General features: G+C 39.6%; 1 protein-coding gene across 1 annotated transcript in view; it reads left to right on the forward strand.

Annotated features, from left to right (window-relative positions):
• The window catches only part of LOC125459228 (uncharacterized), a 119,030-nt gene that overhangs the window by 70,675 nt on the left and 31,866 nt on the right, over positions 1-16,489 (forward strand). Inside the window, exons 4-5 of the mRNA XM_059651987.1 lie at positions 2,674-2,755; positions 6,407-6,531. Of these exons, the coding sequence (XP_059507970.1) occupies positions 2,674-2,755; positions 6,407-6,531 (207 nt within the window). The remainder of the gene's footprint in view (positions 1-2,673; positions 2,756-6,406; positions 6,532-16,489) is intronic.

Consider the following 16,489-nt stretch of genomic DNA (forward strand, 5'->3'; position numbering starts at 1 on the left):
TTTGGGGCTAGTGTAGGTGCGGAAGAGGGACTGTTCCCCCTTTGTCTGTAGGAAGTGGGAGTATCGAAGGAGAAGTTGTTGAGGGTGAGGACGAGTTCGGCTAGGCGGATGAGGGTGTCGGTGGAGGGGGACTGGTCGGGCCTGCGAGACAGGAAGAAGCGGAGAGACTTAAGGCCATCTGCATGAGGAATGCAGGTGTATAGGGAGTGGACGTCCATGATGAAAATGAGGTGTTGGGGGCCAGGGAATTGGACGTTCTGGAGAAGGTGAAGGGCGTGGGTGGTGTCACGGATGTACGTGGGGAGTTCCTGGACCAAGGGGGAGAAAATGGAGTCCAGATAGGTGGAGATGAGTTCGGCGGGGCAGGAGCAGGCAGAGACAATAGGTCGGCCAGGGCAGGCGGGTTTGTGGATTTTGGGAAGGAGATAGAAGTGGGCGGTGCGGAGTTGGGGAACAATGAGGTTGGAGGCTGTGGGTGAGAGGTCACCTGAGATGATGAGGTCATGGATGGTATTGGAGATGATTTGGTGCTCGGGAGTGGGGTCATGATCAAGGGGGCGGTAGGAGGAGGTGTCGGTGAGTTGGCGTTTGGCCTCAGTGATGTAGAGATCAGTGCGCCATACTACCACTGTGCCTCCCTTGTCTGCGGGTTTGATGGTGAGGTTGGGTTGGAACAGCGGGCTGCCCGTCCTGCGAGGGAGAGGTTGGAGTGGGTGAGAGGGGTGGAGAGGTTGAGGCAGTTGATGCCTCGACGGCAGTTTGAGATGAAGAGGTCGAGCGAGGGTAGGAGGCCTGGGGGTGGTGTCCAGGAGGAGGACTTGTGTTGCAGGCAGGTGAAGGGGGTCAGTGGAGGGAGGGTTAGGCTCCCGGTTAAAGAAGTAAGCATGGAGGTGAAGGCGGCGGAAAACATAATCTCCATCCAACATTGAGAATTCAGCTTTCTCATTGAGGAACTTCTCCCTAATCGACTTTAATGAACCTCTGTCTCATGACCATAAGACAGTTTGAATGAGCTAAATCCATAGATTCATTTGGAGCATCTCTGGCCTCAATTAAGAAACCTACCCCTTTATCCCAATGCTGTGAGTATTTGTGACAGTGTGCCTTAATCACGGAGAGACTAATTACAATGACAACAACATACCCAAATTCTCCTCAAAGATTGTAGGAAAGGAAACAGGAAATACAGTGAGCCTTTCATCTCCTGGGAATTAATGGTAGTGTACAATTTATGTCCTAATACTCTTTTCCAAGTTATTCAAGTGTTGTAGATTATGATGATTTTGTTAAGAAACATTTCTTAGTTATTATAGTGTTTAAGATAACCTGAGATGACAGACGCATTCTCAACTGTTAACTGTAATTTTCCAGATTCAGCACATTACTAGTCTATAATCCAATTATTAAGAGGGACTACCTTTTAAATTATACATTCCAATCAAAGGTATTTCATTTTACAAATACAACAAATACTTGGCATTCGCCTTCCTTGAATTTTAAAATCTCGTTGCAGAGCTGGTGGAAGTGCTCTATACACTCACTGGAAATCTTCCCAGAAACCTACTGAACCTACCTCAGTTGGAATCGAGCAGGATCCTTACACATGTCATTGGTATCTTGGTCTTTTTTGATACTGGTTCTCTTGACTGGTGTTTTATTAATGAAAGTTGTTTGGAAAAGTCCATCCTCACAGACTTAAATGTCATATTATTTGTGACCTTGTATTTCTGATGGTTCATTGTCTCATCTTTTGCAGCTTTAAATTTTAAATCCCAGTGATACAAATGTAAGAGCTTTTCCTGTCTCTCAATATTGTCATTGTTATGGACCAGACCAGACTCCCCAAAGTATATTATGGAGATAGCCTAGACACTAACTATTATATTCGTTTTAAAAGGCAAGTGTAAGGTACTGTTTTCCAGATATGACTTGCTTCGTCCACCACTAGTCTTCAATTAAAACATATTTTATTCTTACAACACAGTTAATATACAGCAAAAAGAAGAATTGGCATAACTTTTCTCTATTGAAATATTTAACAAGATGATCTATTATTTAATCACTAATCATCATCTATTCCAATATAGACAGCATCCCATGAACACAGCCTTGGTAAGGACAATTCAGCAACACAATTATTAGTCTCAAGTGCTGTCACTCTTCAGAAGAAAACTAAAAGAAACAATCTGCCCCTTTTGATTTTGAAGAGGAAGCCCCTCTGTCTAAGACTTCACTGGAGGAGCAGTGAACTCAAGTTTGCAGCTCCAACAGCCAGCAAAACCCAGTAACCAACTGAAAGCAAAACTGAAATCCTCTTTGGATCTGTTTGAGCCTGATCGTGTGCATTTATGATTCTTTTGTCTTACTGTTAAAAAAACAACATCCAGGGAGAACTCAATACTGGTTATCAACTAGCTGTCTGCAGGAGACATTTTTGCACTATTGTGACAATACCCATCTCCAAGATAAGAAGAGCGAGCACATCTCTTAATGGCACAATATCGTCACGTCATCTGTTCTCTTGAAGATTCATGAAGTGTTTGATGATGATGACATCATCTGCAGTCTCAAATCAGGAAACAGCCATTGTGTTCATTAGGTGTCAGAAGTGTTGCAATGCCTAAGTGAAAAGTTGCTTATCCAAATTAATTTTAATATCTGTTATTTTTAAAGGTATGGCAGGACAATTTGAGAAAAAGGACTCAAATAATCTGGGTACATCATATGATTATGGTTCTGTTATGCATTTTGGAAAGTAAGTGGCACATTAACTGATTATATTGTAGTCATAAACAATACTTATTTAAATTACTATAATAGCTTCTTTATGAAATTTATGTTGCAATCCCCAGAGGGGGATCATAAACTGAAATATCCAAATCTATTGAATGACTTCCAAATAAATAAATTACCAATGAATTTTTTTAAAGAAAATCTTTAAATGAATGGAATCAACAAAAATCAAACATGAATTACTAAACAAATAGTAGTTTAAATCAAAAAAAGGTAAATTTCATTTTAACTAGTTGACAAAAAAGGGTGCATCTTGCACAACCACAAGCAATCCCTTCAGCATGAATGGCATTATGTAACTATACATTTCCACAGCATACCATTCTTTATTCATGCAGATTAGATCAGGAGTCCTATCTGACCACTGCTTTCAACCATACAGGTCATTATCTGCAAGAAGCCTCTTTCCCATAGTCTTGATCATTTGGATTTCTAGTGTTACTTTTCAACCTATCAGTAAAAATAAACTGTTCAATTAAATGTTTGTTCTCTTCTGGGGAAGCACCCAGCTCCTTTACATTTCTGAGCTATTCATGCTACTTTCCAGGTATTAAGACTTTTTTAGCTAGGTCACCCAGTACCTTCTAGAGTTCCTGCATCTTTTGTTTTTTTCTGACAGATAGAAATACTGACCATTTCTGTAAGATATAAAACCAGAATTAGGATATTTGGCTCATCAAGTCTCCTCCACTATTTGATCATGGCTGATATATTTATTAACCTCATTCTCCTGCCTTCTACCCATAACCCTTGGCCCCTTTATCAGTCAAGATACTATTATCTCTGTCTTAAATACACTGAATGACTTGGCCTCCACAGCCCTTTATGGCAATGAGTTCCACAAATTAACCACCCTCTAGCTGAAGAAATTCCTCCTCATCTCAGTTCTGAATGATCATCCATTCACTCGGAAGCTGCGCCCTCAGGTCCTAGTCTTCCCTACTAGTGGAAGCATCTTCTCCACATCCAGTGTACCCAGTCCTCTAGTATTCTGTAGAAGGCTAAAAGGGGCCATGGAATGTCTTTTGCAGACAGGATTAAGGAAAATCCTAAAACATTTTGTACACATATAACGAGCAAGAGAGTTTCTAGGGAAAGGGTAGGCCCATTCAAGGACAAAGAAGGCAATTTATGAATGGAGCAAGAGGATGTGGGAGAAGTGGTTATTGAACTCTTTGCATTGATATTCACACAGGCAAAGGACATGGTGGATGAGATGCTTAAGAGGGGGATATGTTAATGTTCCAGGGTAAATCAGTGTAAAAACAGGGGAGGTGTTGGATGTTTTAAAAAGCATAAGGTAAACAAATTCTCAAGACCTGATGGGATCCATCCCAGAATGCTTAGGGAGGCAGGTGAGGAAATTGCTGGGGCCTTGTACAAAATATTTGTATCCTGTTTAGGGTAGATGCTGAGAGAGTGTTTCCCTTCGTGGGAAAGTCTAGGATCAGAGGGCATAATCTCAGCCTAAGGGATTGCCCAGTCAGATCAAAGATGAGGAAGAATTTCTCCCTTAGAAGATAGCGAAACCATGGAATTCTCTATGACAAAGGGTTGTAGAGGTTGTATTATTACAAGTTTTCAAGGCTGAAATAAATAGATTTTCAATCAGTTTATGGGGATAATACAAGAAAGTGGAGTCGAGCATTATCAGGTCTGGCACCGAATGGAGAAAAGGACTCAAAGGGCTGAATGGCCTCCCTCTGCACCTATGTTTAATGGTGTCTATCATGTAGTAGCCACTCTTCACCCACCACTCCCACTTCAGACAAATCTCAGGCCAGCTTCTGTATAATCTTTGATTTATGGCCCTTAGAGAAGTCAAGAACAATAGCCTGGATTCGGAATGAAGCATTCTTTCATGACAATGTATACTGCACAGTCAACTCCCAGACAAATACAAGTGGAGTGGCCTTTGACAGGGCTCTTGAAGGCTTCAAAATGAAGAGGTCATTAGCAAAGTGTCTCCACAGTCAGAGCAGAGAAATGAGCAGTCTGACTCTACCTCTGCTGAAACCACATAGGATCCATCATGTTGAAGTGGTACAATATATAAGGTGAAGAAAATTCTCCCAAGGTGTGCTCAAGGGTATTCAACAGACTAATGTGCTGTTGGTACTGGTGCAAAATGTTTATTCATTTTTCCACTCTCACACCTATCCCATGTGTGCATTCCACTAGCCAACTCACCTCCTTACATATCACACAAAGATAGTGCATCGGTGCCAGGATCCATTGGCAGGATGTGTAATGGGTGTTTAGAGCAAAGGGTGAGGTGCAGAGGCTGGTGGTGCAGGGTTGGATGTGGGTTGGTGCTGGTGGTTGAAGAATACTGTGAAATTTTATTTCCTATGACCTACTTCCTAGGTAAGTTCTATGATATCTGTGTGGCCCTGCCATCCCAGTAGCATTCTAAGCAGCTAGTCCTGTGAGGTACTCCCAACTGTAGCCTCTTGATCTTTCTCCTCTGTGTCATCCTCAATTGAAGATGTGTTTAAATAGCCACTTGATCTGCTGCTTAAAATCACCTCTATTTCTCTAATTTGTTTTCCGAACCCTGGGAAACCCATGCTGTTCAAGTAAAGCTCAAACCAAATAATAAACACTGTCAAAATGCATATTAATGCTTCCAAACAACATTACATTGCAACAGTAAATACACAAATACAAATCATTAATCCATGACGCTAACATGTATATTTCTTGCTGCCATCCAGATATATCTCCATTCAACTCAGAAATTAGTGGATTTATTTACTGATTATTCAGTCTTGGATGTGCCTGTTGCTGGCTGTGCCAGCATTTATTACCCATTCCAAATTTTTCTTGAGAACGTGGTGGTGAGCCACCTTCATAAACTGTATCCAGCAGTTTGGTACAAGAAATTTTTAAGAGCATTTCAGGGGGCAGTTAATATATAGTCACATTTTTATCAGTTTGGAGTCACATGCAGGCCAGACCAGGTAAGGATGGCAGATTTCTTTTTCCAAACGGCATTAATAAGGTAGACAGGTTTTTACAACAAATCTTCATTGCCAGATTCCATAAGATAGCATAATGTAATTTGAACTTACGTCTCCAGAACATTAACCTGGGCTACTAGATAACTGGTCTAATAACATTACTGCAATCCAACCATTTCTCCCATTTAAGTCAGATTCCCTTTGTGTCCTATTTGCACCCAAAGCCTGAAACCACACTCTCCACCCCTCACAAATGCATCAGTTTCCAATCTTTACAGTTTTAATGTTTCTCCCAAGACATGAGCTGCTGCTGCCTACTACTGACATTCACTCTTGACAGTAAAAGTTACATTGAAAGAAAATATACTTCATTTAAGCATACACGAAAGGACTTTGACAAGATAAAAATACAATCCAATTAAGAGCGCATACTACATTGAAAATAGTTTACTAATCTTAAATTGATAACAGGCATCACTTTTTGAGATTGAGTTTAATATGTCTCTCGTAGTTTTTTTTACAATGAATAGATGATGCAAACCATACAGAAATAATGACAGCAACAGAGCTAATAGGAGAATGGTTTTAAGTATTGAATACAGATGAGAATGTTGATTTTGTTTTAAACTGCAACTTATTTTTGATTGCAGATACTATCTTGCCAAATCTCAGCAGCCTACTATAGTGCCCAAACGAAATCCAAACATACCTATTGGATTTGCCCCTGGGCTCAGTGAGATAGATGTTTTGAAAATAAATAAATTGTATCAGTGCCGTAAGTATATATCTATTTATTTTGCTGGAGGTGGATTATGGTCATATAAGATTTTCATTATAATGGGTCTTGATGGGTGCATTAACATAACATTTTATTGTAGTAGTATACCACAACATAAAAAGTCAGTAGGTTTCAATTGAGGCACTCTTTTTCCTTGCATCTCATTTTCTCGGCCATTCATAGTTTAGACAAAAGTTTTCTTAAAAGCTGGAGCACAGAACAAAACTCAAATACTAATTGAGGCAACTCAATGTATTGCTGCTCAACCACTGGTTTAAGATATTTTGATTCAATCAGATTCAAAACTGAGCAGATAATAACTTCAGACTTGCTCACCTGCTTGCTTTTATCTAGAAGTAGAAAGAGTATAAACACAGATGGAGAATGCTGACATCCACGCGGTATTCACATCAGCTTAAAATGCCTTTGATCTAAAAAACCTTCCTTAAAAATCTCCCTCCCTTCTCTTTTCCACTTTTTGGTTCAAGCATTTGATTGCTAATATATGCAAGTATTGTAAATGTATTTGATTCACTGGTAAATTGTTTTGATAATGCTCCTGTGATTTGCAAAGGAGCATTTTCTTATATAAAGGGCAGTATATAAATTCTGGTTATTACTGTAGTTACCATGGGAATGTATTCTGAATGTGGCTATGATGATGCATTCTAGTTACAATACATTGAGATACTACACTGTGGTCTGTGTACATTGAGATGGTACTCACTGATCTGGATAGACTGAGATAGTGTAGACAGATGAATCTACGACAGGAATATTGATAAGTATGTGGCAGATGTTTCCCTTTTGTTGAGTTTCTTATCATTTGCTGCAGAGCCATTATTTGTGGAGGAATCATTCGAGATTGAGCCAATTTCGTCATTAGTGATGCTTCTTACTGCTGTTGGTAATGGACACTGAAGATCCCCCATTCAAAGCTCATTCTGTGTCCTCACCTGCTCCCTTCCTCTTTAACATTCTTTGGTTGACTCGGGAATCTCAGTGGAAACAAGACCTCTCTCTTGTTGACAACCTTCACAACTACAGAACTACGCCCATGTGTCTCTCTTTGCTTTGACACTCCAGTCGTCTTGTATAATTTCAACAAATCTTGCTCTTGCACTTCCCATCACATCATTTACTTTTCCATCGTAAGTTTTCATTGAATAGAGATTACTTATTACAGAAGTTTTGGAAATTTGCATATAGCTCAATTCAACAACAATCTGAAATGAATGACAAATGGTACAAGTTATGTGAGGAATAAATGTTGCTCAGGACATGAGGCAAAACCCTGTTCTTCATTAGGTAATGTACAGTCATCTTTAGAGAAGACCATCAGGTCAATCTCGACTAGAAATTAGCACCTCCAAAAGCTCGTTATTCCCTCAGCAGTGCATCAATGTGTCAAAAATGTATTCAGAGTCTTGAGTCAGGCTTGAGCCCATATCTTTCTGGCACAGAGGCCAGAGTAGTATAAATGATTCAGAACTGCCACCTTTTATAAATTACTTATAAGAATAGCCATTCGTCAGAAAGGATGAAATAAATGACAGTAGGAAATTATCATATTGCAGAATATCATTTTGATTTTTTTAATTTTAATTTTGTGGTTATTCATCATTTTGTCCAATTTATTTAATACCCTTGTGCTTTGATCTGTTTTATTTTAAAGAAGTATGTGGTAACCTCTTAACTCAGAATGATAGAAGTTTCACCTCTCCAAATTTTCCGGCTGTGTATCCAAATAATGTTCAGTGCAGGTGGATGATTCGAGCACCTGCAGCAATGAAGGTAGGCTATATAGAGGATTTTGAAACAGTAGTTAATTTCTTGTAGTACAGCACTGTGAGGAGTAATTTTAAGTTGTACTGAAGTAGTAAATGGACATTATTAGTATGACTGCCAATTATACTTCACCCAATTTTCACTTCCATTTGATTTGAGGTATAGTTATAACCCTGTCTGTCCAGCCAAAGCCATGTTGGCCGGTGATTAAAATTGGTCAAGAGGGCTTATCAACTGACAAGCTAGTGCTCTTGACTAGGATTTTAATTTGTTCTTTCAAACCGGGCCAAATAAGGATGCAGTGAGATCATTGGGCCCAGCAATAATATTAATTGGTGGCCAGAGTGAGGATGTCATTTCTGGCTTCCCTTGGATTTCAGCAAGAGCAGCTAAGGTGGACAGAAAACCAAGCACAGTTTTTCATTATAAACAAAATACTGCAAAGCTAGAATTTTAAAATGCAAACAAAATTCTGGAAATTTGAAGCAAGCAGCATCCAAGGAAAGGGAAACAAAGGTAACACTTCAGGTGGCTCACCTTTCATCAGAAGTGGGAAAAGTTAGAGGTGCAATAACTTTTAAGCAAACGAAAAGGAGATGGTTGAAATACAAGGCATAAGAAAGAAATATAATAGAAAGGAGATGGAAAAAAAGAGGCCATACCACTCCGAGGCATACTACTGAAGAAACAAGGATAGTATGGACTTTGAATTTCAGAATTTTGAAAAGCTGAATGCCATTTTAACAAAGAAGCTTTCACATCCAAACTTTAACTAAGCATTTAAAATAGCTTTTGATAATAGAGACATCAGGATAGGGAATGTTCTCCTTCAGGTACATGCATCAGGAATAGAGAGACCAATCAGCTACTTGTCCAAATAATGTAAACAAACATTAGAATCAGTGGCCCACAGTAGAGAAGGAAACTCAGTTAATCACTGGTTCTAAAACATTTTGACATGTTAGTCTGAAATGGGTACAGATATACCATTGTATTTAGTTTATTCATTCACAGGGTGAGAGTGTCACAGGGGTACACCAGCATTTATTGTCCATCTGTTATTGCCTAGAGCACAGTTAAGAGTCAACCACATTGCTAAGGGTCTTGAGTCACATATAGGCCAGACCAGGTAAGGCTGGCAGTTTCCTTCCCTAAAAGACTTTAGTGAACCAGACAGGTTTTTCCTGACAATCCACAATGGAGTCATGGCCATCATTAGGCACTATAATCCAGATTTTATTGAATTCACATTTGACCATCTGCCATGACAGAATGCAAATGCCAGTCCCCAGAACATTACCTAGGTCTCTAGATTAACCGCCCAGTGATAATACCTCTAGGCTATCGCCTCCCTGTGTAGACACGTTTCAACTACCTTTTGTGAAAAGGTTTAAGACCAAAAATACCAGGTGTTCCATTGGAGCATGTTCCTTGAACCATTACACTTACAATCATTCATAGTGCTGAGGAAATCAAATGATTGCAGACCCATAAGACCATAAGACATGGAAGCAGAAATTAGGCCAGTCAGCCCATCGAGTCTGCTCTGCCATTCAATCATGGCTGATAAGTTTCTCAACCCCATTCTTCCAGTTCCTCCCTGTAACCCTCGATCCCCTTGACAATCAAGAACCTATTGATTCCCATCTTAAATATACTCAATGACCTGGCCTCCACTGTCTTCTGTGGCAGTAAATTCCATAGATTCACCATTCTTTGGCTGAAGAAGCTTCTCCTTATCTCTGTTCTAAAAGGCTTTCCTTTTGCTGTAAGGATGTACCCTTGGGTCCTAGTCTCATCCAGTACTTAAATTGTCTCAGTTAGAATTGAAAAGCTAATTGACCAAGGCTAGAGGAATGAATGTGTGTGTGAGTACCTCCTGTTTCATTCTTTTTAAAAATATTTTTCCTCCTTTGTAATGAAATGAGAGCGAGTATCATTTCATTTGTACTACAGAGAGAATGCTACAACAATAGGTGAGAACTTTGAAGAACTTGCAGATTGTTTTTATTTTTCATTCCAATATGTGTCTCCTTTTTTAAACACAAAGACTGCTGCTGAAAAAGAAGAAATAACTAAGAATTTAAATACAGTGTCTGTCTGGCAGTGAATGAGACCCACAGAATGTTTCCCTCAAGACTTAATGGGTGAGACTTCAAACAGGGAGAGATTTAACAAGAAGAGATAACAAGGGGCCTGACTAGGGTAAGACACCTGTGAGGGCAGGTGGGTCTAGGAAGTAGAAACCCACCTTTTAAAAGTATGTGTGTTTTACCCTTCAGCAATATACAAAGAAGGGGTTAAAAACTGACTGCAACACTTGTCAATGGGTGTTACTGCCTGATGTCCTAATGTATGGATGAGAGTTCTTTGAAGGCCACATCTTTGGTCAGTCATTTAAAATACCCTGCACTTCAGGTAAATAGAGGAAAAGATTCTATCTCACCATGAATACAGGCATTCAGTCACCATCACAGTTATCAGAACAACGGTATTTATGCCAACCTGCAAATTTAAAAAATCTTAAAATCAACTACTGAATGCCTACATCAGTGCTATCAATTCCATCTAGTAGCAGTCACAAAACTGCTCTTCTTATCTGGTCTTCAGGAGCAATTCAGCGCTGATCCATTTTTTACTTTGATCTTTTTGGCCTTGCCTCTGATTTTTACTCTATCTGTATCTGTGTTAGTATTTCTTTCTGTGTTTAGTAATTAATAAATTCATTCTTTTTGCTAATTTAAGAAAGCCTGGTTAAATTAGCTCTTATTAAAACTTGAGAGTTAATTTGAGTCTGAGAGAAAGGCATCAACAATTTAAGGGATCTATGTAAATTGCCCTTGTTGCGACCAACCAAAGAGATGGATGAATAATCAGAAGGAGCTAGTTCATCCCTTCTCACCTGGAATCTTGGATGTGGAACCAGAACAAATTGTTCGGTCAGAACATGTAAGGTGGGATATGTACAAGACTGAATTTAGTGCTGAAATTCTCACTGAAAGCACCATTCAATAAATACCTACACTAAAGTGGTATTAGGAAAACGTGGACAAGTGGATTGCAAGGTCAACATAAGAGAAAGTTTCTCAATTTTCCTTTATTGTAGCAAGATATATCAACAAACCAAGACTAATGGGCAAAAGCTTGCTTCACAAGCTGTAGTAAGATATAGAGCATATTTTTCAAGTTGAGATGACTAAGCAGCTTAATCAGCTAATGAATATTAGTATTTTCTGACAGATATAAAGGCATGAACATAGAAATGTAGATGATAGGGGCAAGAGGAGCCCATTCAGCCCTTCCAGCCTGCTCTGCCTCCTCTCACCATACCCTTTGATTCCATTCATGCCAAGAACTATATCCAGTCGCCTTTTGAATATATTCATTGTTTTGACATCAACTACTTCCTGTGGTAATGAATTCCACAGGCTCACTACTCTTTGGGTGAAGAAATGCCTCCTCATCTCCGTCCTAAGTGATCTACCCCAGACCCTCATGCTGTGACCCCTGGTTCTGGACACCCCCACCATTGGGATCATCCTCCCTGTATCTACCCTGTCCAGTCCTGTTAGAATTTTATAAATCTTTATGAGATCCACCCTCATGTGTCTGAACTCTAAATGAAGGTCAACATACCATTTGCTACCCTTACCACCTGCTGTACCTGCATGCTTAACTTCAGCAACTGGTGCACAAGGATGCCCAGGTCCCACTGCATACTGCCCTCTCCCAATTTACAGCCAGTCAGATAGTAATCTGCCTTCTTGTTTTGCTTCCGAAGTGAATAACCTACCGTCTCCAAATTATACTGCATTTGCCACTGATTTTCCCACTCACCCAACCTGCCAAGACCTTGCTGAAGGATCTCTGCATCCTTGTCACAGTTCATCCTCCCACCCAAATTCGTATTATCTGCAAAGTTGAAAGCAGGCCTGATTCAGATGAAGATATACAAATGAATCAGGCCTGTGCAAGGCCAAGCTATTTCAAGGTGATTCTTCTCAAAACCAAATTGAAGAGGAATTAAAGAAGCAACAGAGAAGTGGTATGCTGGTGAGAATGGATTATAGTGATTGGGTAACTCCAATCATAGTAGTGCATAAGATAGACAAAACAATATTTGAGGTCCATAACATCATCATCAATGAGACAGTGGATGATGAGCAGCATCCATTACTAATCTCTCAAAGTTTGAACTAAAAGTGAGAAATCTAACATGTATCATGAAGGGTTTTGGCCCTTATTTATGCTCAGTGTAGAATGAGACAGTCAGTAGCATCTCAGGATTGTTATGATCAAGATGGGAGAAATGTACTTTCTTTCTCTAATTCCAATTCTGTACAGGTCCCAGCACAAATTTAATTTGTTTACAAAGTTCCCAATTTCGCCAGTCATATGCTTTATCTTATATTAGGCTTCAAATAAAAATATCCATGAACCAAATTCTTTAATAAACACAAATTACTGATTCATCATGAAACAAAATCTATTCAATAAAGATAAATATTTGCGATAAAAAATGTAAATGTTCACAAAATCTATAACACACACAAACAAACACAAGAACATATCAGGTAAAGGGAAATAAACAGATTTTTCTGTGCAAAGATCCAGTTCTGGGGAAGAAGACACTTTTATTCAATAAGTCTTAGTTCTTGAAAGCAAGAAGCATAAGATTTGAGATGTTCAGCTGGCTGTTGTTCTGACATTCTGGCATGTGCAGACAGGTATGCCTTATATTGTCTCTGGGGTCTTTGGCTTAGGAATCATAGTATTGATGATTCCTCTGAATGCTCTTCTGAACAAGAATCAGGGTCTAGACCGGACCAGAACTCCAGGTACCAAGTTGCATTCACAACAGGAGCTTTTTCAGAAATAGGAAAGCTGAGATGGGATGCTCATTTCTTTCCCAAGGCAGACCACCAATTGAACAATCCAACAATGTGCAAAGTAGAATCTGCAACCTTACAGGCAAGGGCCTGTAGGAAACAAGCAGCTATCATAAGACATGTGACTTTCAGCAATGCCATGTTTTACAAAAAAGGTCTAAAGTCCTTTCATTGACCTCTATAAACATACATTTCATGTATCTCCACAATCGTTCAACTCAACTCCATAAAAAAATTGTTAAATGGAAAGCCACTATAACATGATAAGCACACGCATGGGATTTTACCTCTACATGAAACTGCCTTATGGTGTGATGTTGTCAGCAAACATTTCTTAAGTTACAATAGTTAAGATTTTGCAAGGAATGCTGCATGCACAGGGACATTTATTGATTTGGACTGGAGCATATGAACAGAATCTTCAAGTGTTAGACAAAGTGTTAAAAATGCTCCATGATCATGGTGTGAAGTTGTAAGAGCACTTGTGAGGAGCCAGAGTCTGTGTATCTTGGCCTGAAAATTAACTAAAAGGGCTATAGCCAGTGAAAGAGAACATAGAGATGTAGTTATGGCTTTAAAACCAAAAGATATGTCTCAGCTTAAATCTTTTCTCACAATACCTACCTGAATTCATACTATATGAGATGTTGCAAAAATTTGAAATGTCATTGGTCTCAAACACATCAAGCTGCATATGATGTATGTAAGGAAAACATGAGCAGTGATGCTGTACTCATGCATTGTGACATAAATCATGACCTAAAGCTGATGCATCATGCTTTAAATGATAGTGTTGAGGCAGTCATGTCATTAGTAATGTTCAAGAGAAGCCCATATCATCTAATTTGTATACAACAATGAATGAAAAATCTAATTGTGCATAGATAGAAAAGGAACACCTTTGAATTATAAGATACAGGAACGCAATTTTGCCTTTTGGCCATCTACCTTTTCATTCGATCTTGGCAGATATGTTTGACTCGACCTCCACAATCACATGGCATCCACAGCCTTTCATGGCAATGCATTCTGCAGATTTACCACCCTCTGGCTGAAGAGAAACTTTTCGTCTCAGTCCTAAAGGCACATACCTTCACTCTGAGGCTGTGCCCTCAAGTCCTAGTCTCTCTTAGTCGTGGAACAATCTTCTCCATGTCTGTTCTATCCAGGCGTCTCTGTATTCTGTAAGTTTCAGTAAGATCCTCACTCATCCTTCTAAACTCCATTAAGTCCAGAATCCTGAACCACTCCTCACATGTCAAACTCATCATCCATCTTGTGGTCATTCTTGTGACATTCCTCTGGACTCCCTCCAAAGCCAGCACATCCTTCCTTAGATAGGAGCTTAAAACTGCTCACAACATTCCACATGTGAACTGACTAGAGCCTTATACAGGCTCAGCAGTACATATCTGCTCTGGTATTCTAGCCCACTTGAAACGAATGCTAACACTGCATTTACCTTTCTAACTTCCAGCTGAACCTGCATGTTAACCGTAAGAGAATCCTGAACTTCGATTCAGATTTCTGAAGCCTTTCCCCATTCGTATATTCTTCCTTCCAAAATGCAAAACCTCAAAGTTGCCCAAATTGTATTCCATCTGTCACTTCCTTGCCCACTCTCCTAGCCTGAAATCCTTCTGACTCCTGAAATCCTTCCGCAACCTGCCTGCCTCCTCAACATTACTTGTCCCTCCACCTATCTTTGTGTCATTTGCAAACTTAGCAACACCCCCTGTTCCTTCATCCTGTTAGTTAATGTATAATGTTAATAATTGTGGTTCCAACAATGATCCCTGTGGAACTCTACTAGTTACTGGCTGCCATCCTGAAAAATATTCATTATCCAACTCTCTTCCGTCTGACAATCAACCAGTGCTTTGTCCCTGCCAGTGCCTTGCCCCTAACATCTGTGGCTCTTACCTTATTTAGCAGCTTTCTGTGTGGCATCTTGAAAAAGAGCTTCTGGAAATCTAAGTAAATGATGTTCACTGGCTGTCCTTTGTCTAACTTGCCCATTACCTCACCAAAGAATGTTAACAGATTTGTCAGGTATCGCCTTCCCTTAATGAAGCCATGCTGAATCAGCTCTAATTTACCATCCGTCTCAAAGTATTCTGTAATCTCATCTTTAATAATAGATTCTCAAACCTTGCCAACAACCGAGGTCAGGTTCATTTTCAGAATCAGAGTGTTTCTTCTGTTTAATCAGATAGTTACAGATTATTAACCTTTAGCTGTTATGCTGGAATCAGAATCTGCAACACTGGCAATAGTGCCATCAAAGATGCAGTGCTGGGTTGGATTTCATTCTTAGAATGACTACGGTGTTGAATATCCTAGCTCAAAATTGAATGCTACAGCAGACTATTACATTTGCTCGATGAAGATATAAAAGTAGACTGTGAAGATATAATCTTCACAATAGATATTGTGTATGAGGACTTTCCAATCACTATAACTCAGAAAGGTTTAATTTTAGAAAGAGCCCACAAATGGAATGTGAACAGTTTGACAACTTGATTAGTGTACGGATGAGGAACTGAAGCCTCAAACCATTCAACAATCAATACAACGAGTTATCAAGTGACAGAAAAGCAGTAAATGTATTGCAGGTTCATAGTAACTAAGAGACATGAGTCTGACAGAACGACATGCAGATGCTATATATGTATACTATACAGGCGCAGTTAGGATGAAATCCATAGTCAGAAATTTGTTAACTGGCTTAGCAACTTGGCAATAGTGGTAAAAACTGAACAAACCTTTAAATCTGAATAATGGAGTGGCATCTTTCAATGACATGAAAATTTTGATCAAAGGTGACCATCAGTAGCTAGATTCCCAAGTTGAAGCAAGATGGCATGTGATAATGGGGTACACAGAGTCTGGTAGAAGTTATAGGATGCTAGTTAGATGCGAGATAACAAGTATGAGTTCTTTAAGCCTTTGATTAATTTCTTGAGCCATATAGGGCAACAGATATAATGGCAAGCCCATAGTCGACAAAAGCCATTAAGCCAGTAGACAAAAACCATCCAAGGATGCTACAGAACATCATTGGTTCAAAGGAACACTAAATCAGATAGGCAGCATTGTGGCTCAGTGGTTAGCACTGCTACCTCACAGTGCCATGGACCTGAGTTCAACCCCACCCTCGGCTTACTGTCTGTGTGGAGTTTGCACATTCTCCCTGTGTGGGTTTCCTCTGGGTGCTCCGGTTTCCTCCCACAATCCAAAGATGTGTAGGTTAGGTCAATTGACCATGCTAAACTTCC

Source organism: Stegostoma tigrinum, chromosome 17 (genome assembly GCF_030684315.1).
Source record: "Stegostoma tigrinum isolate sSteTig4 chromosome 17, sSteTig4.hap1, whole genome shotgun sequence".
Taxonomy (NCBI): domain Eukaryota; kingdom Metazoa; phylum Chordata; class Chondrichthyes; order Orectolobiformes; family Stegostomatidae; genus Stegostoma; species Stegostoma tigrinum.